The sequence below is a fragment of the Rhinatrema bivittatum genome, chromosome 2 (assembly GCF_901001135.1).
Source record: "Rhinatrema bivittatum chromosome 2, aRhiBiv1.1, whole genome shotgun sequence".
Taxonomy (NCBI): Eukaryota; Metazoa; Chordata; class Amphibia; order Gymnophiona; family Rhinatrematidae; genus Rhinatrema; species Rhinatrema bivittatum.
In genome coordinates this window covers 71335309-71359270 of record NC_042616.1, presented here as the reverse complement: position 1 = coordinate 71359270, position 23962 = coordinate 71335309, and the positions used below count along the sequence as shown (strand labels likewise).

General features: G+C 44.9%; 1 protein-coding gene across 5 annotated transcripts in view; it reads right to left on the bottom strand.

Annotated features, from left to right (window-relative positions):
* HHATL (hedgehog acyltransferase like) overlaps positions 1 to 19524 on the bottom strand; it is a 125204-nt gene extending 105680 nt beyond the window's left edge. The window contains exons 1-4 of one of the 5 annotated variants that reach the window (XM_029588332.1): positions 19429 to 19524; positions 9951 to 10103; positions 4883 to 4950; positions 1872 to 1985 (exon numbers count right to left, since the gene is read on the bottom strand). In XM_029588332.1, coding sequence (XP_029444192.1) covers positions 1872 to 1985; positions 4883 to 4950; positions 9951 to 10056 — 288 coding nt within the window. In that variant the 5' untranslated portion in view covers positions 10057 to 10103; positions 19429 to 19524. Of the gene's footprint in view, positions 1 to 1871; positions 1986 to 4882; positions 4951 to 8558; positions 8690 to 9950; positions 10104 to 17196; positions 17610 to 18148; positions 18232 to 19428 lie in introns of those variants that run through there. The other 4 variants (XM_029588331.1, XM_029588330.1, XM_029588328.1 and 1 more) reach the window with 4 other exon arrangements.
* Between the last annotated feature and the right edge of the window lie 4438 nt (positions 19525 to 23962).

Here is a 23962-nt window from a genome sequence, read left to right as displayed (position 1 = left end):
CTGGAGAGGACAAGCTGAAACTATAGACTTTTCAACTGGACATTCTGGGGAATTGGACTCTGAGGTTAACTAGGGTGGGTCACCCAGAGAACCGAGGAGTTGGGGGTTTTATGAGGAAGCCTTATGTAAGCACCCAAAAGGTTGAGGAATGGGTACCTTGGTAAAAGAGGAAGGTTCTCTAGACAAAAAGAATCCCCAAGGGTTAAAGCAATCCAACAGGAAAAAGGATGTCCCAGATATAGACAGGGCCCAAAAGCAAGTGTAGCAGAGTTCCTACTAAGGGACATAGCCCTGATAGGGGCAGAAGCTTAATTGGGGAGGACTGAGCTGAATGGGAGTGTATGTGGCAGAGTGCACTATAGAAACCCTCAGAACTCCTTAAATGACCAGTCTCAGCTGTCTGGTCCCAGCCCACCGTAACCCAAGGCATTCTGGGTGCAGGGTGGCTCCGCTGAGCAGGAATACAGTATAGGCTCAGAGACCCTGAGGAAGATGCGGAGAAGGCAGCCCCATTTAAAGGCTGTGTTATTTCTGTAATGGTGTGAAGTATTGATGAGGTAAGCAATTGCTGTATACACTTTGAATGCAGATAATAAAAAAGTGTGCAAGAGAAAAGCTGGAGCACAGACTGCAATCTGTCCTCCCGCCAGCCACAGACCACTCCCGCTGTGCTACAAAGGTGTAAATAAAAATAAAAATATAAAAATTGGGCTATGGATAACAGCTGTATGGAAATGAGGAAACTTGCATTAAATGTGGTGAGGTCGATATTCAAAAGCCATTTAGACAGATAACCTTTCACTTATCCATCTAAATGGCAAAACTGGCATATTCAGAGCGATTTATCCAGCTGAATTCTAGTCCAATAACTAATTTAGCCACATAAGTCCAGGGTGTTGCAGGGGCGGGCGGGAGGCATTTTGGGGAGGAGCAAAGTTAGCCAGATAAGTTGACCAGCTATCTCCAATTTTTGGAGTTAACCGGTCAACTTATGCACAGGTTGCTGCTGACCTGTCCTAAAGGCGGGAATATTCAGTGGCTCAACCGCACCACTGAAAATACCTTGCTACTTAGCCTGATAAGTTTATCTGGCTAATTAGCTGAGCCACTCAGCGGCTGAATATTGCCCCCAGAGTACCAAGTTACAGCTACAACAACAAAGGATGAGATGAAGCATTAATCCAAACTGGACTTCTACCTAGAAAACAGACCTGAGGAAATGGAAAACAAAATTTAGCTGGCCTCAGAAACAGAGAGCTCTTTAACATTACAGCACTGAAACTGCAATAACTGGAGTAATAATTTTAATGTAGAACTTAAAATAGCACAGCACTGCCTTTTGCAGTTTTCACAAGCATTATTCTGTTACACAACTCCAGCTGGAGGAACCAAGGCACAGGGAAGGAAAGTGACTTGCCTACGGTCACAGACAGAACACATGCCGTTACTTGAAATATAATTTGTTTCTTGTAGTGCCAAGCTCCAATCACTAAAACACGCCCACCTCCCTGTAATTATTCCAGTGTTTCCACCCTCTCCTGGAGGCACACCTGTCCAGCTGGGTTTCAGGATAAGCACAATGAATATGCACGAGATAGATCTGCATGATTTGGACACCCGGCATATGGCAATCTATCCTGTAAATATTATTACAGATATCCTGAAAACCCAACTGGCTAGTTGTGCCTCCGTGAAAGGGTTGGCAAACACTGGACTAGACTTTAACCGGTCCCTTGCCTCACCTGTAACAAATGGGATCTCATCCCTCCATTTCCTTGGAGCTGTTCGCTTCAGAGCAATGCTGCAGCACATTTATCACTGTAGTGTATTTGAATCATATGCGGCAGACGAACACGCACACACACACTTACCTGAGGTAAGAGCATAGAAAAGACCTTCGCAAATAAGATGTGGCCCGAGAGAGCAAAAATGATATAGTTCCTGAATGTAGTGAACCACATGACCCATTCAAAGTCAGCCACATCCTGCCAAAAAAAATAATAATAATAATAAGCATGCTAGTAAAAACTCTCAAAGGAAACCTTCAGAATTTAAACGCAGTCCATAGCCCATTTACATTGTGCAGCATTTTGCAACCTGTTTAGAGTTCCCACCTGCTAAAAAGGAAGATGAGGGTTTGTTTTATCCTTCTAGTGAATTCATGGTCTTAATTAGTGTTGAAAGTGGGGGCTTTTCATGCCGGTCCCCTGTACCAGCACTTTCGGAACCAGAAAGGAGGGTGACAGCCCCAGAGTGAATCAACCACAGCGGGGCCCTGGAAGGCTGAAATTATAGAGTTGGGAGGGGAGCAGCATCAAGAGAGGACCAAGTCCCCTGAAGCAGATGGTGTTCGAAACATGGATCCATGTCGGGGTGTTTTTCAGGACTGGATTACAAGCTAAGTACTGCTTTGGATATTAAAGGTTACTGCGCTCACTACGGACCGTTTTTGGTTAAAGTCTCAGTTAATTGTTAGCAATATTAGTGTCATTATTTTATTTGTAACAAAAAATATAAAATATATAAGTTTTCTGGAATTGATATCAAAGGGCATTCTTCTGTGATTTTTTTGATCGACACTCTAAAAAAATGTCATAATTCACCTTGAGTTTTGCTTTAAAACAGATTATCTGTTTAAAATTAAAACTTAATGTAAAAGATGAATATAACAATTTATTGATATTTATATGTCTTAGGAATGCCCAGTCATTTCAGACCCAAGCATGAGGTAAGTAAACGTGAGATATACTATCCACTTCAGGCGGATTTTTTTCTTAAAATTACTGAATTATGAATGCACATGAAAGATGTAAGAATGGACAGTAGCTATGGTGGAAGCCTTGATGATTAATGTGGCTGCTCACAAATTCTAGACTTGTGCAAATTCTACCCTTTTTGGATAATGTGGATACCCTTTCTAAGGGATGTTTCTTGAGTGCAATGGCAGAGGGGGATCCTACTGCCTAAGAACTACACCCCTCATAAAACAATCCTTGTTAAGACCAGCCTTTTAAATAGACTGTGGCTTCAGGGACAATTCAGGCCCCCATATTCTGAGCATATCTTCAAGGAGCTTGTTCTCTATGAACCGAAGAAGGACAGTAAAGCATTATGGATATTCTGCTATTTATGACAGAACAAAGAAATGCAGATGTGCAGAAAGAATGCCAAAGTTATAAAACATATCCTTGGCACTGCTACTCTGCCTACCATTTAAACAAAGAGCTTTGATACTGATTGGAGAACTCATCTCTAATGTAATTTGAAACCATACAGTTCTATATGCTAAAATTAATTCTTCTTATAAAAAAAAAAAGTGTGAAACACTCCCAATCAGAAAGCTGTTCTTGACCCTCATCCATATGCACTGACTATGCATGTATTATGCCCACCATCAGAAAAGGCCTGCCATCAGAAAGAGCCTGTCACCAGAGAGCTCCCATCAATAGCAATGGATGCACACATACAACCTCTCACCAACATGTAGATAACCATACATGTGGCACTTGTTCCAACAGATCAGATAGCCCCCAACTTACCGCCCGTACTTCTGTCTGCATCTTTATTTTATTCAGACCAGTGTCTCAGGACTAGATCGGTGAGCCTACCTGCATCCCTGCCTGATCTTTGGTGAGAAAAAGATGTTACCTGTGCCAAGCTGCTAAGCCTTCCAGATCTGCACACAGATGAACATAGATGTTGATGTCTTCACAAAGAGAAGGTATCCATCTCCTTCAACTGTTGTGGGCCAGTGTGATGAGATAACAAACTTTAACTCTTAATTAAGTCTGAAGTTACTCTTAGGGGCAGATTTTAAAAGGGTTAAGCACATAATAAATGTGCGTAACCCTTTTAAATTCACTACTGCGTGTGCCGAGCCTATTTTGCATAGGCCCAGCAACGCGCACAAGTCCCGGGATGCGCGTATGTCCCTGGGCTTGAAAAGAGGGGTGGGGAGATCCGGGGGCAGGACAGAGGCCTCCGGCACAGCAGCCGTGCCAGGGGATCGTGCGCCGGCAACCTATGCCTGCCCGGAGGTAAGCGCAACTTATAAAATAAAGGTAGGGGGTTGATATAGGTAGGGCTGGGGGGTGGGTAGAAAGTTCCCTCTGAGGCCGCTCCGATTTCAGAGCGGCCTCGGAGGGAACGGGGAAAGCCAACAGGGCTCCCCTAGGGCTCGGCGCGCGCAAGGCGCACAAGTGTACACCCCCTTGCACGCGCCAACTCCGGATTTTATAACATGCGCATGGCTGCGCGCGCATGTTATAAAATCGGGTGTAGATTTGTGCACACCAGTTTGCACGCACAAATCTATGCCCGTGCGTAGCTACTAAAATCTGGCCCTTAGTTTTTAGGGTAAATAGTCTGTGATTGCTCTGAATTAAATCACTATTGTGCTACTTTAGAAACTGTGACAGTGCAACTAAGTGTCTAAATCACTGAAGCAATCATTATATTAATTAATTATATTTTAATTAATAAAATTCAATAAACTCTAATTTTGGACAAACTTAATGAATCTTTGTTCTGATTAAAACAAATCGATAAGTGTTTGAGTAATTAATAAATTCATAAATACTGGGCTTTAAACAGTTGGAGGAGCTAAGTAATAATTACTCTATATTTGTGGTTCTCTGTTTCCTACAGGGCCCTATAGCAAAAATTAACAAAAAAGTAGGTTTTCTTACATCTGAAGATAACTTTGGTAAATGTAAAATAAGTGTAAATAAGTCACCTCCTACAGACTGTGCACGAATAGAGCATTCCAAATTAAAATGAATGTTAAGCGTACAATGTGAAAATGTTTTCTGGGCATCATAGGACATTAATAGGCAGTTGTGAAATTGTAAGGTACTGAAAAAATTTGCATGATAGAACTTACCATTTTCCTACCAAAATAATGCCATCCAGAACTCACATGCTCTCTGAAGGTTTTTCGATTCATGTTCTCTACAAAGGAAGGTACCAAAGAGTAAAGATACACTGCCGAAGAATGCCCTGCTGCAACAGCTTCAACAGTGTTTTAATTAATTCACTGTATTCATATAATTAATTTCCTGTCTAACCATGCAGAAATAGGCCTCCAGAGGTAGGACACAGTTATTCAGAGATCGACCAGTATCTGACTCCCTAATGACGGGAAAAGCTACCAAAATATAAATCACATATAAAGCCAATTCATGAAGGTTCTCTCTTTTATAGCACCTATGTGAGAAATCTGTAGTAAATGAAATTGATAAGTAATAATGTCCTTTTGCATTGCATCTCTAATTCCCTTTTTTCTTATGAAGGAAATAAATTTACATAATTATTATAATCCCATTGTTATACTATGGCCTGGGCAAAATGAATGGAGAATTTCAGACTTAAGTCCTGTTGGACAGATTCTCCCACTAGAACTGCCATTAATGTGAATAATTGATGGAGGTCCTTTATTGTATTATCTTTTTTGTGGCTCAGTACTGAATTCCTTCCAGTTCAGTTGGCACAGACCTCTATTGCACTACCTAGCAATGAGAAACTACCTTGAGATTTTTCCCCCTATTTTGATAATTCTTTACCCAGCCCAACCTGGGATACATGCACCTGAAATCTGGTCCATAGTATCACTGTTGAGCAATGATGGAGACTCCCACCTTTTCCAGGGGGCTGGGAATGCTACTTCTGCATCAACGACTACCTTCTGGACTCAAAACCTGACATATGCGCAATTACCGAAACCTGGCTAAAAAACACTGACATAGCGCTAACCAACCAACTACCTACACAACTGTACGATCTGTTCTCAATCCCTAGACCTAGAAAAAGAGGCAGCGGCCTACTCTTAGCTGCTAAGAAAGAACTAAGACTAATCCCTCAGACCGTGAAACCAGCCTCCAACCTCGAAATCGGCCTCTTCAAATCTAACAGACTACAAATTTGCCTAATTTACTCCCCCCCCCCCTGGGCAGCTGGATTCAGATCCTTCTCCCCTCATTGAACTCATCGCCAAACATTAATACTGATTCCCCAGCTATCATCATGGGAGACTTCAACCTACACGTCGACACGACTCCACCTTCCCCTAACTGCGAAACTCTTCTGTCCTCCCTCAAGACCATGGGTTTCAAGCAAACTATCAACAACCCCACCCACAAAGCAGGAAAGCAGGCCACACCTTGGATCTTATTTTCATAAACTCGGGCCTCACACCTACCTCCCCCCCCCCCCCTCCTGCACCCCAGTGCCATGGCCTGACCACTCAATGATCACCACAGTCCTCTCAATAAAGAATAACCCCACCACCCCCATCCCCAAAACCACCATTCACTACAGAAAACCCTGTTCTATGGACGACCTCAGCTCCCACCTAACTACGGAATTACAAAACCTAAACCTCTCTGACGCAGACTCAGCCCTCGCATCTTGGCTGGAAATTACTAACTCCGTGGCGAATAAAATATGCCCTCTGACAACAAAAGAATTAAACCCAGCCCTTAAGAATAAAAAACCTTGGTTCACGCCTGAACTGAAGATGCAAAAACAAGAACTCAGACGCAAAGAACTCAAATGGCACAAGGAGTCCACCCAAGCTGTTCTATCAGCCTACAAAGCATCCATGCACAGCTACAGGGCATCCATTCTACGCACTAAGAGAGATTATTACGCCCGCAAAATACACGACTTCCTCACTTCCTCTTTGACGCTAAGGCCCTGTTTTCATACGTGTCGGATCTCACAAATCCCACCCCACCTTCCATTCCCGACGATCAAGCCCAAATCAAATCAAATGAACTTGCATCATTCTTCGAGAAGAAAATCTCCAACCTCATAGTCCCACTCATCACCTCCAACATCCAGCCCCCTCCTCCGTAATCCTCCTCCAACAACAACAAGAAAGCAAACTTGCAGTCTTTCGAATCTACCTCATCCCTTGAATGCATGAAACCCTCCTCTCACCCGTCCAACCCCATCCCCTCAAAACTATTGCTCACAATTCCGAAAACCATCTCCAAACCACTGGCTGAAATTATAAATTGCTCCCTGGCCCAAGGATCAGTACCCGACTTTCTGAAACTCGCCACCCTTAAACTGCTATTAAAAAAACTAATCTGGATCCAGCAAACCCCGCTAACTTTTGCCCCATCGCCAACCTCCCTTTCATCACTAAACTAATGGATAAACTTGTCAACACCCAACTCTCAGACTACCTAGATGATCACAAGATACTATTCCCCACTCAGTTCGGATTCTGGAGATCACACTGAATCCCTCCTAATCTCGCTCACGGATAGCATACTTATGGGCCTAGACAAAAGGACAACCATTTCTTCTGGCATTGTTCGACATATCAGCAGCTTTTGACCCTGAATCACTCAATTCTCATCAACCAACTCTCAGACATCGGCATCTCTGGAACTGCCCTCAATTGGTTCAAGTCCTTCCTCAATAACAGAAATTACAAAGTCAGAATTAGCAACAAAGAATCCCACTCCATCATTAGCATGCTTGGAGTCCCCCAGGGATCATCCCTCTCTCCGACGCTCTTTAACATTTATCTCCTGCCCTTATGCCAACTCCTTGCCGATCTAAAGTTAACCCATTTTATCTATGCCGATGACGTACAAATCCTCATTCCAATTACAGAATCCATATCCAAAACCCTCTCCTTTTGGAACAGCTGTCTACACTCCATCAACCTCCTCCTCTCCAGTCTCAATCTAGTCCTGAATACAGCGCTCCTCCTCATCGCGCTGGAAGACAACAACCTCACTACCAACAACCACCCCACCTCCTCAACGGCCCAAGTGAGAGACCTCGTCGTCACTTTGGACAACCATTTGTCATTAAAAAAATTCGTCAACAATACAACTAAAGAATGCTTCCACAAACTTCAAGTTCTTAAAAAACTTAGACCGCTCCTCCACCTACACGACTTCCGCATGGTTCTTCAAGCTCTTCTATTCTCCAAAGTCAATTACTGCAATTCCCTACTACTAGGCCTCCCCGCTACTACCACCAGACCGCTACAGATGCTTCAGAACGCCGCCGCAAGGATTCTAACCAACACCAATCGAGGAGACCATATCACACCCATTCTAAGGAATCTACACTGGCTTCCCATTAACTTCAGAATACTTCACAAAGCCCTCACCATTATACACAAGACCATCTACAAGCAGTCATCACTTGAACAAGCTATCCCTCTTCACCTCCACACCGGTTAGAGCAGCATACAAAGACACCCTTCATGCTCCTCCTGCCAAGTCCTCCTCACGCGCTACCATTAGGAAACGTGCCTTTTCCACAGCTGGACCCTCTCAATGGAACGCTTTACCTCCAGATCTACGCCAAGAACAATGCCCGCTGACCTTCAAAAGAAAACTTAAGACTTGGCTTTTTAAACAAGCGTTTCCTTAAAAAACTGCAGGTTTTCAATGCTTCAACTGTGCCCAAGTTTCCCTTTTGGTTATTCCTTCCCCACCCTTGCCTCTCCCTCCCTCACCCCTGATACCATAGCATAAGTAACATTAGATATAAGTTGTTTTGGCTTAATCTTCAATCTCATTCTTTTTTACCCTAGTTCAGTTCTTGGCACCTCCCTGTGCAAGGTAGTTCAGCTCTAGGCTGCTCTCAAATAGGCATTCTCCTGTACTCCAGCCAAGTTATTACTCCCTGTTAAATATAATTTTCTTTCTTCTAATGTTCGATGTAAACCGATGTGATATGACCTGTTGGTATAAAAAACCGATGTGATATGAATGTTGGTATAAAAAAAGAATCAAATAAATAAATAAATCATCCCCTGCCCCAGCAGACCCATGGAGCAGAAACCAAGCCTGGGAATTGATCCTGGGCAGTGCACAGCACTGAGCTACCAGGCAGCCCAATAGAAGTCTTAAAGAAGAAAAGCAAAGATTACATTGGTTGCCATGGATCTAGGATTATCCTCTAACCCAAACATAGGTCATTCCAATCCTGGTGTGTCGCAAACAGGTCTACTTTTCAGGATATTCACAATGAGCATGGATGAGGTGTATTTGCATGCACTGCCTCCATTGTACGCAAATATATGTCTTGCGTATTCATGGTGGATGTCCTGAAAATGAGACCTGTTTATGGCACTCTAGGTCCAGAGTTGCCTACCTCTCCTCTACTCTCTGGAGGTAGACCCTAGGTAACATGCTTTAGATAATTGTCAGAGCAAATGTAGAGAAGATTTTAGTGCCCCTGCCCCTGCTGTACCCATTTTTCATTGAATGTTCTTCAGTTTCTAATGCTGTTTACTTGCCAACTTTAAAACAATTATAATCTGTATATACTACACGGTGGAGGCACTGATTTAGTCCCCGTTTCCCAATTTCAGTGGGTCCAGGGTTATCAGGACAACTAGAAAGTGCACTGCAGAAGTGCTGCAGGTGCAGGATCATGAAGATTAATCTATTGGTGAAGGACAATAAACATTCATGATCGACTCCACTGATATTGCCTTAATAAACAATGGGTAACAGTGCAGGCTGCCAAGCATTAGAACTCAAGAAGAATGTGTGAAGAGGCGCTGGAGGAATGGAAGCAAAAGGAAAAGGGGTAATTTGCCAGTGTAAGTATAGTTTAGCACATTCTGCATACTGATGAACAATCCCCACCAGGGATCCCTTCTTCTCTTGCTCTTAAATAACCTCTGGAGGTTTGTAAGTGGAATGTAGCAGACTGTATCAAATGGCTTGTATTTATCTAATGAGTGCGGATCTCTCTAATTCTTCTTAATCCCTTCTTTCCCAGTGCAAAAGAAAGTGAAATGGAGGCAGGCACTTGTTAGCAGCATCTAAAAAAAAAGTCAAAATATAAACCAGCAAATAAAATGCAACATAAAGGCATACCCCAGTGTGCTATTAAACTCTAGACTGCATTATGCCATGAGGATATTCATTCAAGATGTAGCTCCCGGAAGAGTTAAGGTCATTACCTACCTCTAGACACTTCGAAGATGTCACTCAATGAGTAAACTAGAGCACACGTCACGATGAGAGCATAGAACCCTAATTCATATTGAGGTAAGACTGCTTTAATGCCCATGCTGGCAGATTAGCACTACAAAACACAAATTTGTAGGGAATCCAAACCTATTAAAAAAAAAAGGAAAAGTTACACTACTGCATGATAGATTCCTTTTCCCTAAAAGAAAAAATAAAATGTACAGTTAAAATGTTTTCATTGCTGTTTATATATTTTTCCAGTATTAGAGTGACTGCATTGAAAAGAAAAAAAAAAAAAAAGAAACTCCACACTCTGCTAGTGAATTTGTAGCTGGTAAAAAGTGATGGTTTGGCAGCATTGTGGAAACCAAAGTTGTCAATTGCAGTACAAGCTTCCCTTTCACTGCTGTGCCAACGTGCTTCAGTCCTGCTCTAAGGAGACCATCTCTAGGGGTGAGAGGAAAGTTCTGTCTCCAGGCTTACCAGAGGCAACAAGGTTTTACCGGAGATGGGTCTTGTCAGACGAATCTGATCAGTTTCTGTGATTCAGTGACCAGAAAGATAGATCAGGAGAGAGTGTTCAATGTAGTGTATTTGGATTTCAATAAGGCCTTGAACATGGTTTCCCATAGGTGACTTGTAAATAAACAGAGCACCCTTGGTATGGGCCGTAAAGTGACTGAGTTAGATACTAGCTGAGTGGGAGGTGACAGAGAGTAGTAGTAAATAGAGTTCACTCCAAGGAAAGGAGCACTACTAGTGGTGAGTGCTGCAGTGATCACACTTTGGACCGATTCTTTTCAATATTTTCTTAAACAATATTGCGGAAGGATTATTGGGAAAGTTTGTTTTCTTTTTTGGATGATACCAAATCTGCATCAGGGTAAAAAACCAGGAAGATGTGGAAAGTATGAGGATGGTCTAGAGCAGTGATGGCGAACTCCAGTCCTCGAGTGCCAGGTTTTCAGGATATCCACCATGAATATGCATGAGATAGATTTGCATACAATGGCAGCAGTGCATGCACATTTTTCTCATGCATATTCTTTGTAGATATTCTGAAAACCTGGCCTGTTTGAGGCACTCAAGAACTGGAGTTCACCATCACTGGTCTAGAGTCTGACAGCTTAGATTTAATGCTTAAAAATGCAGAATCGTGCATTTAGGCTGCAAAAATCCAAAGAAAACCGTGTAGTATAGTAGGTGAAATTCTTCTAAGCACAAAATAAAACAAGAGAGGGATCTGGGGGATGATCATATTTGATAATCTTAAGGTAGCCAAACAGATGGATAAGGGAAACGTCTAGTCAGCAGAAAAAAAAGGAGGTGACATAAGAACATAAGATATGCCATACTGAGTCAGTCCAAGGGTCCATCAAGCACAATATTATGTGTCCATCAGTGGCAAATTCAAATCACAAGTACTCAGCATGTACCCAAACATTAAATAGATCCCAAGCTATATTTCTTATTGATTAATAGCAGTTTATGGACTTCTGCTTTAGGAACTTATCCAATCTTTTTTAAATCCAGTTACACTAACTGCCGTAACCACATCCTCAGGCAAAGATTTCCAGAGCTTAATTAATTAGGCATTCAATGAAAAAGAATTTTCTCCCATTTATTTTACTTGCTAACTTCATGGAGTGCCCCCTAGTCCTATTATCTAAGAAAGTAAATAGCTGATTTATATTTATCTGTTCAAGTCCTTTCATGATTTTGTGGACCTTTATCATATCCCCCCTCAGCCTTCTCTTCTCCAAGCTGAACAGCCCTAACCTTTTTAGCCTTTCCTTATAGGGGAGCCATTCCATGCCCTTTATCATTTTGGTTGTCCTTTTCTGTACTTTCTCCAATGCAACTATCTTTTTTGAGATGCAACGACCAGAACTGTACATAGTATTCAAGGTGTGGTCTCACCATGGAGCAATACAGATACATTATGACATCTACTGTTTTATTTGCCATTCCCTTCCTAATAATTCCTAACATTGTTTGCTTTATTTGACCGCCACAGCACACTGAGCTGACGATTTCAATGTATTATCCACTATGATGCCTAGATCTCTTTCCTTGCTGGTAGCTCCTAATATGGAACCTAACATCGTGAAACTACAGCAAGGGTTATTTTTCCCTATATGCATCATCTTGCACTTGTCCACATTACCTGCCCTTTGGACTTCCAATCTTCCAGTCTCACAAGGTCCTCATGCAATTTGTCACAAACTGCTTAAGTACTCTGCATAATTTTGTATTGTCACAAATTTGATCACCTCGTCGTACCCCTTTCCAGATCATTTATAAATATATTAAAAAGCACCAGTACAAGCACAGATCCCTGAGGTACTCCACTGTTTACCTTTGTCCACTGTAAAAACAGACTATTTAATCCTACTCTCTGTTTCCTGTCTTTTAACCAGTTTGCGATCCACATTGTACCTGTATAAGCCCCTGGTGAAACTTCATTTAGAATACTGTATACAATTCTGGAGGCCACACCTTCAAAAAGATATAAACTGACTGGAGTTGGTCCAGATGATTGCTGCTGAAATGATCAATATGCTAAAGCATATACAGACAGACTTGAAAATCTTGTTATAGTCTGGTGTGGTTGTGGACCCTAGATCGAAGTGAGAACTGACTCCACCCACAGGGAGGAGCCCTGTGGGGACTCACTACGATGAGCGTGGCCTCAGCAGAGACGGACATAGTTATGAGAGACTTTATTGTACTGGAATAATGGGTGATACCCACAGCGTAGAGTGAAGACACAGTCCGGAGCAGTAAGGCTGCTCAATGTTGATGTCCCTGGTAGTGGTCCGCAGAGCGGGGTACACCAGGGAACTCCTCTCTAGATGATATCCCTTGGAATGGATCTGGTAGTGGCCCGCTGCGTGGGGTATGCCAAGGATCAGCGTGTAGTAGTTCAGAGAGGTGTAGAAGGTCAGAGCAGAGTAGATGATGGCACTTACTCCGGGGTGTAGAAAGGTAGCTGGAATGCACGGTAGTGGCCTGAGGCATGGGGTACGCCGACGGTTCCATCAGCAAGATGATCGAACGATGATAGTACTCACAAGGCTGAACTGGTGGAGTCCTGAATAGGGATGACAGGAACTCAGGCAGGAAGGCCCTCCGAGGAGCGGATAGCCAGAACGTAACAAGGCCCCCCGAGGAGCAGGTACCTAGGGCGTTCTAAGTTCAGGAAGCAGTTCAATAGTGAAGTGAAGCGTCTTCGAATGGAGTGGAATAAGCAGGAAGGAAGTCCTTGCTAACTCATAGGAAGCATAGGCTGGCTGAGTTAAATACTTCTGGCGGGTGATGTCATGCGGAGGGGACGCCCCCGAGGTTCCCGCCATGACGTGGATAAGAGAGGGCCTGGCGCACACATGCCCTAAGTAATCCCTGACTCAAGATGGCAGGCGGGATCACCCACGCCGTCCCGGAGACGCCAAGGAAGGCGGTGTTTGCAGGCTGAGGCCACTATGGCCTTGAGAATTGCTGTAGCAGGGAAAAGAGAGGTGAGCAGCAAAGGTTGCAGCCATCTGCGACCGACGAGCACAACAAATCTAAACACATAGACCCTAGAGGAAAGGGATAAGGGAGATACGATAGAGAAATTAAAATACTCAAAGGTATCAATGCACAAGAGGTGGACCTCTTTCAAAGGAAAGAAGGCTCTGGAATGAGGTTGTGGCATGAGTGTATTGCAGGAGTAACGTAAGGAAATATTTTTTTTAAAGAGAAGGTTGTGGATGCATGGAGCAGCCTCTCATGGAGGTGGCGGAAACAAGGACAGTTTCTGAATTCAAGAAAGCATGGGATAAGCATACAGGATCTCCGAGGAAGTGGTAGGGATGGCAAAGCTGAGTAGTTGGTGTGAACGGGCAGGCTGTATGGTCTGTTTTCGCCATCACGTTTCTCTGTTCTTATATCTGGTCACTCTTTGGATTCTCTGCTGAGCCTACCAACTAGGGCACCAAATTATAATGGTGCTTCTTCTTTTTTTTTTTTGGTGATGTGGACACCCATTCACTGGGCTTTCAGAGACTGTACTGACTTTTTACCACCACCAACTTGTGGTGGATTTGAAGCAGCTGACCTAGAAGCAAAGAGGGCATCATAACCACGTGGAGAACCACTGAAATATCCAGACTACTTGGAATGATGAAGCATTTTCTGTTGGCTTTACTGGAAAAATATATACATTATTTTTCTAAAACCATGATCACAACAGAGAGTATCTCTGGAAAATTATGAGGGGTGTGCGGATCAAAAATGTTTTGTTTAGGTAATGGGAGGTTCTCCTCTGATTTCCATTTTGTTGGGGACTTTTTCATTTATTTTTTGTTTCAGCAAACAGTGAGCACTATTTCTGAATAGTACACACTTTGCAAATAGTGCACGATGTTCAAAACTAGTGCACACTAAAAATTAAACAGGAAAAACAAATATTTTACTGCCATTTTGTTTAAAAAATGGCATGACATGATATAGACTGTGTCATTTCAAATGAAAGCAGAAAGCACGTTGCTAGAAGTTATTGCAGCCAGCGAGACTAAAATTTGGCTTTTGGCATTTAAATCACACCGCACCCCTCCCCCCCCCCACGCTCTATATAAAATTCCATGTTGTTTTCCTGCAGCGAGTAAAATAGCGAAAGTTCAAAGAATTGTTATCAATGTGGACTGAAACAAGTGGTCAATACGCGTTCATTATTCACCGTATATGATGGCAGATAAAGACCCAAATGGTCTCTCCAGTCTGCCCAGCAAGTTGTTTGGGGTAGTGACTGCAGTTATGTGCAGGTTATCCCGCCCCCCCCCATGCAGAAATGTTCCACCTAAAGTCAACCTAACACGGAAATTCTCCACTGAAAAATCGAAATTGATTAGAACTTGTGAATACTGCCCAAACTGACTCCCATGAAATCTTCCATTGAGTAATCAACAAATATTTTTGGGAGAGGAAAACACCTCAGAACGCATTGAGATCCCAGCAGGATGTGGACTGACACCGCACAGCAGGCGCGCACGCTCACAACCAAAGGCCGAAGGCCTCCATTCCAACCCAACCTTATTCTGAAAACAGTCCCTTGCTTTGCTTCTTCTTTCTTTCTTTCTTTTTTTTTTTTTTGCCAACCCCCGCCTCACCGTGCCACCCTCCCGACGCCCCCCTTGTGATCCAGTGGAGGGCCCGGGAGCGATCTGCCGCTCCCAGGGCCTCGGCTGCCACTAAGCAAAATGGCACCGGTGACCTTTAGCACCTACCATGTGACAGGGGCCAACCAATGGCACCGGTAGCCCCTGTCACATGGTAGAGGCTAAAGGCCACCAGCGCCATTTTGGTTAGTGACAACAGAGGCCCCGGGAGTGGCAGATCGCTCCCGGGCCCCCACCTGGACCACCATGTATTTTGTAAGTTTTCTTTTGGGGGGGGAGGGGTGGGAGGAGTCGGGTCTGCGAACCAGGGCGGGGCAAGGCTGAAGGTGCCTAGGGTGCCCACTCCCCTTGCACCGGCCCTGCTAAGAGGGGATCTTTTCTGCTCATCTACCAAGATGGTAGAATAGCGTTTCCCATCCATCCTGCCTTCAGACCAGATCAGATGTGCCACGGAATAGTCACATTGCCTGATGCTCAGATCCAGGCTAGAAGCTGAGCTCTGCTCTCAGCACCCCACTGCAACAAGAGACACCAGCGGTGGCTTTTAAAACATGTAGGAGCTCCTTTCTGAGAATATACGTGTAATCATGCATTGCCTCTTCTTCCTTGCTATATAGCATGAGCCCTGGAGTGTGGCAAGAGGCAGCATGAAGAACTGGGCCCTGCTTGGTTCTGCACTCCCAGGCCAGTACCCACAGCACCTCCTCGTCTTCTCTCTCCTGAGCTTTCTCCTTTGAGTCCTTCCAGCCTCTGTCTCATCCCCGGGCTGAGTGAGATGAGGAGAGCATGCATGGAGAACTCTGAATGTTGGGAACGGCAGCACTGGAGAAGCTCTGGCAGCCACACACGCAGCAGCCGAGGTAACTAAATGAGTCATGGCCCCACATCACAGCAGCCTCTCCCTTCTCCTGCACTTGTATGTAGAGGGAACTGGCCCATTATGATGAGTTCCTGAATATCTCCTTCTCCTCTCTTTTTTTGTTTTAAAATTTGGGAGAGGGACGTGTGGGGCTTCCAGTGCTTTACTATCCCTTCTTGTGACCGTATGGTTCCCCCTTCACGACTGCACTGCCTGCTTTCTGGAGGCTGGTGTGCCACACAACATTTATATTAGAGTAAGCATACCTTGGGCTTGAAAAGGCTGGGAAACACTATGGTAGAGTATGAAGGGGAAAAAAGACTGCACAAGGAGAAATGTCTTGCAGGTGATCTCACTCTGTGTCTGGCAGCTGGGACAGAATATCTGGGCAGACTGATTGGGGTGCTTGGTGTTTTCTGCTGTCACCTATTAGATTACCATGTGAACATATCAAGAAGCCACCTAGTCAGGAATCTTCATTTGCATAAATATTGCAGGGGTGTATTTCAAAGGCATTCATTTTTGATTGTAGGGAGAAGGGTGTGGAGATAAGTTTAATGGAACTAGCTACATACATGGGAATGCAACACCACTAAGCAGAAAAGCTTAGTCAGCTGCACCCTACCTCCCATTCCAATTTTAGCTTAGTATTCTGTCTGCATCTGCAGTGCTATATGATAGTGCAGGGCAGGGAGATTTAAGTATTCAGCTTACATACACACACTGTATTGGATATATACAATTAGATATATGCTGTGCATATGTGCATGGAACTGCATATATACTATGTACTGTGCATATACTGTTTATGCTTTATGCACATACTGCCTAATATTGTATATGAATAAATATACATACACACACATATTCATTTGTGTGATGGGTACTTGTTTTTAAAAAGCACATACTTTAAGTAGATTTCATATGTACAATTATTTTTCCCATATAGACTTTTGCAGCAAGCAGTAGTTAGATAACCCTGAAAACTCTAATACCTCACCCTCTCCTATCCCACTGCATCCCTGCTGCATTTCTCAGCAATAGCGAAAAGAAACAGAAACAGTGGGCCATTCAGCTTTAAAGTGGTGCAAGAGCAATGCTGCAATACAAATTAGGATGGGGTTTTTTTTTGCAATGCAAATAGCCATTAGAACAATGCATTATCTGATTCAATGTTGCTGCTCGCTTGTAATCATTCTGCATGCATTTTCTTCACACTGACCTTCACGTACAGTTAGTGCTCCACCAGAGATCTCAGAAGCAGAAATAAACAAAAGATGCTCCCTTTTGAATTTTAGTGTCCAGTGTAAATTAGGTGGTAATCAACGCAGCAAGTTGTCCTTAAAGTAAAGCATCTGTTTGCTAAGTGATTTCACTGATGGGGGCACTGACTGGATCCCTGAAGTAAGGTTAGCGGAGCATGTAGTAAGCTGGAGGGTTGGTTGGTTTTTTTTTTTTTAATTTTAGAACAGCATTGCAGAGTGGGGCTGGTTCCAAAGCTGCCTGTCAAACAGACAAGTGTGGCGCGGACCGATTTCAGAGAAACTTCACATCCGGGCTGCCAGTGCTAGTTTTATATCCCATAGCACGCAGACGGGTGGGTACTTCTGAAGTCCTTCAGCCAAGCAGCACCGCATTGCCCTGCATCTACCAGTATTAAAACCTGGACTGGCTTGGAACATGAAATCACTGGCAAATCTTTGCTGCTGGCTGGTTCCCAAGCAGGTTGATCCAGTCCTGGTTTTATCCCCCCCCCCCCCCCCATGGATATGACCTACCCGAGGAGCAAAAAGAGTAAAAGACAGGTCTATAGATTAATTGAAATGAAGAAAAACGAATCCCACCCCACACCCCCCCATGATTCTCTCTTCTTAGTGAACAAACAATAATCTTATTTAGCCGCACTTGGCAGAGCTCTCAAGTCATTAAGTTTCCAGAGGACTTTTCACACAGAGGACTTTTCAGGGACGTCCTTGGGAGGCTGCAAATAGAGGTGACCGCCCTGGTATCACTTCAGCCTGCCAGGGCACCGCTGCCGTTGCTTCACCTTGCTCCCCCTTTGAAGCTTTGCTACCTCCTGCAGTGCCAATTTTCAAAGGAAAAGCAGGGATTGCAAATCCCTCGATGCACTGGGTACAAATATATTCCTGAACCCAGGAGCAGCCACGACTCACCCTCCAAGAGCTGGGGCACTGGAGAATGCTGATCCATGCTTGAAGAGTGACTGACCAACAAGATCGGTCATGTTACTCTTTTTCTCTAGGATTTTAGTGAACAACGTAATTTACACGTGATTGAAAAGGGAACAATTAAAGAGACAACAGCTGCCGGGATTTACAGCTTCTCTGTTGCGGGGGAGCTCTCGGCAGTGGCCCAAGACAAATGTATATAAGAAATACTTCTAATTTTGGCCATAAGTGTGATGTTCCTTTCTGTAAATTGTGAATGGCTGCAAGTGTCCAAGGGTTAGTTCCTCACTCCAGGTCAACTGAATAGGCTGATCGGGTTCTGAGTTTGCTCCTCGCTTAGATTTGCAGTGCTGATTTTTTTTTTTCCCCTAAGGCGCAACAAATGAGAAAATCTGCACTACAATTCTAAGCATGCATTGTGGGTAAATCCCGGACTGGATTAACTTGTTCCTTATGACATGGAGCCAGCTGGCAAACCTCCTCGAGTTCCTCTCAGAGGGATCCCTGTCACAGGACCTGAAGAAAGACGTAGGAGGGAGAACAGGGACACGGGGAACGAGATGGGGCAGTTTTGCCTCGGGCTGTGCAGCGTTTGACCTGCTCTCCTGACTGTCTGACACCCACTCCTGATGCATCTTGGTATCTGTGCACCATCGATCTGCAATAGAAGAGACAGGACGACAAATAGCACGGTGTGCACTGGGAGAGATGTGAAGTAAAAAAACAGGAACAGCCAGAAGAGTTCTCCCTGCAGAAAGTGGGTCACTCGGCAGCCTTTCCCCATGCCTGTCATTCAGTGCCAACAAAAGCCGCATTGGTAAATGCCAAACTCGGGCCAGTCCTGTGCTTTCAGCTCTGCCAGCCGAGCTCCTCATCCCCCAGCTCCATGTCAGCCTGAGATTTTCATCCAGTCCCCCCCTGTATTTTGCAAGCCCAGAAACATCAGACTGCATTGAGATTGGGAGTTAGGAAAACCAGGCCTGGGACACACAGCAGCATCAGTCTTCCTGAGCTGGATTTATAACTATATCCCACTGTCGGCTTTGCTAATACTTAAGATAAAATATAGGATGGCAAGAGAACAAGAAGTGGATTAATACTGCAGCATGAGAGGGTCCTTGGAAGGAAGACAGCAGACCATTTAAAGACAAGATCTCCTTTCTCATAGTTGAGAAACTTCCTCTGTCTTAATATACTGGTTGTTATTATTATTATTATTATTATTTTTAAGGAATAATAAAGTAGAAAAAGTAGAAATGACTTACCTGAACAACGATCCTGAGTTAGGCTAACAAGAGCAATTCTGAGAGAGGACCTGCTTTCTAAAAGCTTCCTTCTTAAGGGATTCTGGGACTGCACATCTGCAAGTACAGGAATATCCCAAATAGGACAGGAAAAAAGAGCAGCACAGGTTTGCAACTGCATCCCTAGTTGAGTGAGAAGTTAAAAGTTTTCATTAGCTCTGCTTACGTAATGGTGGCCTGAAGCATTTTGTGTGCGGTGCCCTAAATAGGCTACATCCCAGAAATGGCAATACGCAGGCATTCTGTGTCCCGTGCAGATTGTACTCAATAGGTTCGCTCCAGAGCCACCTTTAACATCTCTGCCAAAAATCTTTTTAACAGTCACCCTTGAACCAGGACTATCATTACCTCTCCCCTGGAGTGGTGAGGGACAGGGCTATAAACACTGCCTCCACAGAATTATTAGAAAGGGAATGGTGAATAAAACGGAAAATGTCATAATGCCTCTGCATCGCTCCATGGTGAGACCGCACCTTGAATACTGTGTACAATTCTGGTCGCTGCATCTCAAAAAAGATATAATTGCGATGGAGAAGGTACAGAGAAGGGCTACCAAAATGATAAGGGGAATGGAACAGCTCCCCTATGAGGAAAGACTAAAGAGGTTAGGACTTTTCAGCTTGGAGAAGAGACGACTGAGGGGGGATATGATAGAGGTGTTTAAAATCATGAGAGGTCTAGAACGGGTAGATGTGACTCGGTTATTTACTCTTTCGGATAGTAGAAAGACTAGGGGGCACTCCATGAAGTTAGCCTGGGGCCCATTTAAAACTAATCGGAGAAAGTTCTTTTTCACTCAACGCACAATTAAACTCTGGAATTTGTTGCCAGAGGATGTGGTTAGTGCAGTTAGTATAGCTGTGTTTAAAAAAGGATTGGATAAGTTCTTGGAGGAGAAGTCCATTACCTGCTATTAAGTTCACTTACAGAATAGCCACTGCCATTAGCAATGGTTACATGGAATAGACTTAGTTTTTGGGTACTTGCCAGGTTCTTATGGCCTGGATTGGCCACTGTTGGAAACAGGATGCTGGGCTTGATGGAGCCTTGGTCTGACCCAGTATGGCATTTTCTTATGTTCTTATCAATACCCAGCAGAAGAGTTATCACAGAGATCAAAACCGGGAACCATACACATGGCAATACACAGCGCTGCCACCAAGCCACCCGGCCAGCCCAGTATGAAATCTTTTAAATAGTGAGTTTGAAAGTAGGGCTCCAACTCTGTTGGGAGAAAGTTAACCAGTACTGCTTTTCGCATGCATGGACTTGTAGATCTCATGGCTTAAGGCAGGGGTTCTCAAAACCCAGTCTTTAGGGCACTCAACTAGCCGGGTTTTCTGGATATCCACAGGTGAATATGCAAGAGATAGATTTGCATGCACTGCCTCCATTGTGTGCAAACACAAGTCACGCATATTTGTAACCCCCATCCCTGGGTGTACACTGGGCACGGATGAGACCATAAAAGTTTGAAAGTCTTTTTGGTGCTGGAACCACTCACCAGCTAACACTCTCACTGTCTCTCTTAGCCCCAGGGCTGGATTCTTTCGGGACCCAATGTGACAGGGGTGAATTTTTCTTGTATTCCCCCGCTGCCAGCTGAGATATCCAAGGAGTGTGCCAGCCGCTCTTGTTGGACCACTTGCTCTAGCCCTGATGCAAGCTGGTGGCTCGAAATGGGTGCTGGGCGAGTGCTGCCAGGCTTAGCCTCCCTACATAGCAGCTACACACAGCTCTGACACCGGAGGCCAACCAGCTGGGGATGCTGAAGTAGAAAACAATTTGCGCCCTTTAGAGTCCTCATGGGCTGGCATCCTTGGAGGGGTAAACATATCCTCCCTTTTGGGGCGAAGAAATTAGTAGCCTCACCCATCTGGGATGAGAATCCTGGGCTTGTTGTTAGGCCTTGCTGACCCTCGGACCCCAATGACGAGCTGGGTCCTCCATCTTCTGGGCATGGCTGCCTCCTGCACCAGGGACTCTGCCATCGCTCTTGTAGTCTCTTTCCCCACGGTGGGTAAAAGGAAGTTTTGGTGGTGTCTATTCTCTCATGCGGCTCTGCTTACGGCACTTTTGGCTCTCACTCTTCGCTCCTCCCAGGCTGCGCGGTTTATAACGGCATGGTGACGTCATGCGGTGTGTGGCGTCGCTGGGCTGCTCGGTGATGTCGTGCGCCAATGCACTTCTCCCCCCCTCCCCCTCCCGTGCAAGTTCTTGGCGCGCTTTCTCCTGTAGCGCGGGGTTTCGGTGGGAACAGCGGCCATATTTCGGAAGTTTGTGGGATTTTTTGTTCAAATGCAGCACAAGTCGGTACAGTGGTAAAGCAGCAGTTCACTTCTCAGGTCCAAATTTTCACAATTCCCTCCCTGCACATCTCCTAGCCCCACATTCCCGGGCGCCATTTTATGTAACCCCATCCCTGAGTGGATGCTAGACACAGATGGGCCATAAAAGTTTTAAAATCTCTTTTTGGGCTGGAACCACACACACCAGCTAACTCTGTCACTGTCTCTCTTACTCCAAGGGCTGGATTCTTTGTCGACAGGGGTGACTTTTACTTGTGTTCCCTGGGAGAGGTGCACGTCTCACCACCCTGGGTTTAGGGTCCAAAATAGAAGCTTTTACTGATGGCTTTTTACAGACAAAATAATGGCACTTTTCAACTTAATTCCTTTGGTTTCCACAGGTGGCTATTGCTGTTCTATTTTCTCTCTATCTGAGCAAGGGACTCTAAACTTTGGTGCAGGTGCACAGGAAACACCATCCAGGGCTTGAATTTTATGAGGTTCCCAGGGTGAATAAGGGCATCCTTGTTGGGACTGAAAACCCCCCTTCCAGCTTGTCAAAAATCTAGCACACGGTCTCTTCCCAGGTGTGAGGGGTCCTCAGATGTAACTCAAATTGGTTTTATTCACAGTTCTCCTAATCTCACTCACAATATTCAAATCGTAAGTTGGATAGGGATCCTCTGGAACACACAGCTCTCGATGTACCTCCCAGATCTTCTAACCCAAATGCCTTTTTCCCCCAAAACTGATCTTAACACCAGAAGACGCTGCAGCAGGTCACCGCCATTCTTCTGCTTCCTTGGAAGGTCACAGCGGGGCAGATCTTTCCTATCCTGGCCTGGCCTGGGGGGGGGCAGGCCAGGCCCCCCCCCCCGGAAGATATTTCCCATTCCCTCATCCCAAGCAACATCCAGGAGTCTCAAAGTCTTCTTACAATGTAAAACTTCAAAAATCCTAAAAATATTCCAAGAACAACTCAGCCAGTTAGTGGACTGAAAGGGCTGATCCCTCAGCCTGGCCCAGGAGCTGCAGGCAGATGGTACCCAAGTCCAAGGATTAGGCCCAAAACATAACAAAGGCAAAATCTTCAAGCTTCCTCCCAACTCAACAACTGAACTGTACTGCCTCCAGAGCTCTTAGGAGAGAGATCTGCTTTTGTTAACTCACAGATGGGCCGATACAGTAAAGCGCAGCCGTGGTTACCCAGTTTTTAACCCGCTTTGGATACACGTTTTGGACACGTAAGGTGTACCCGCGATTCAGTATCGGCTTTTACGCGTCCTTACCACTTGCCGAAAAGGACGCGTATCCCTTTCCGCCCGCCACATGTATATGACATGTTAATGATCGGATTAGCTATTCCCTCCGATACAGTAACGTGCGCCCAAATTATCACCCTGTTAACCAGCTTATTTACTGTGTCTTTAACCTGAATATTTACCGCCTACCCTGTCCCTGGCATTAGATGGGAGCCGCGCCAGGCTAGGGTTAAACTGTACGTCTCTGAGGCTCCGGACATGGACGCCTCTATGGGCACCGGAGAGATGGGCGTCCGCTAGGCGATCTGAGGCTCCGGGGTCCAGCGGAGACATGGACGCCTCTACGGACGCCTATACAGACGTCGCTATGGACGCCTATACATATGCTTATACGGACGTCTCTAAGGACGCCTATACGGATGCCTATACGGACGTCTCTACGGACGCCTATATGGAGCCTTCCTCCTGCATCTAGAATAAGGCTGTAGTAGATGCTGAAATAAGAACGCATAGCTGAGTTGAGAATACAAACTTGAGAATACAGTGTTGCAGATCCATGTATGTACTGTTAAATAATTTTTATTTGCTGCCAGTCAAACTGTAGACCAGAGAATCCACAGTGTGGCATATCCATGTATGTACTGGGAAACTTGGATGTCCAGCCGGGTGCTCAAGGCAGCGGGGCCTACAGGCGGGAAGGTCCATGAATGGAAGCCGCGACCTCGGACATCCAAGGTCGCGGCGTCCGTTCATGGACCTTCCCGCCTGTATCCAGGCGTCCATGATCAGAGGCACCACTGCCTTGAGCGCCCGGCCGGACGTCCAAGGTCGCGGCTTGGATGTCCAGCCGGGCGCTCAAGGCAACGGGGTCTGTAGAAAAGAACCATCCACTTACCTGGTGGAATGACATTTGAAATGACAGGTACCAGCGCACCCTGGATACTG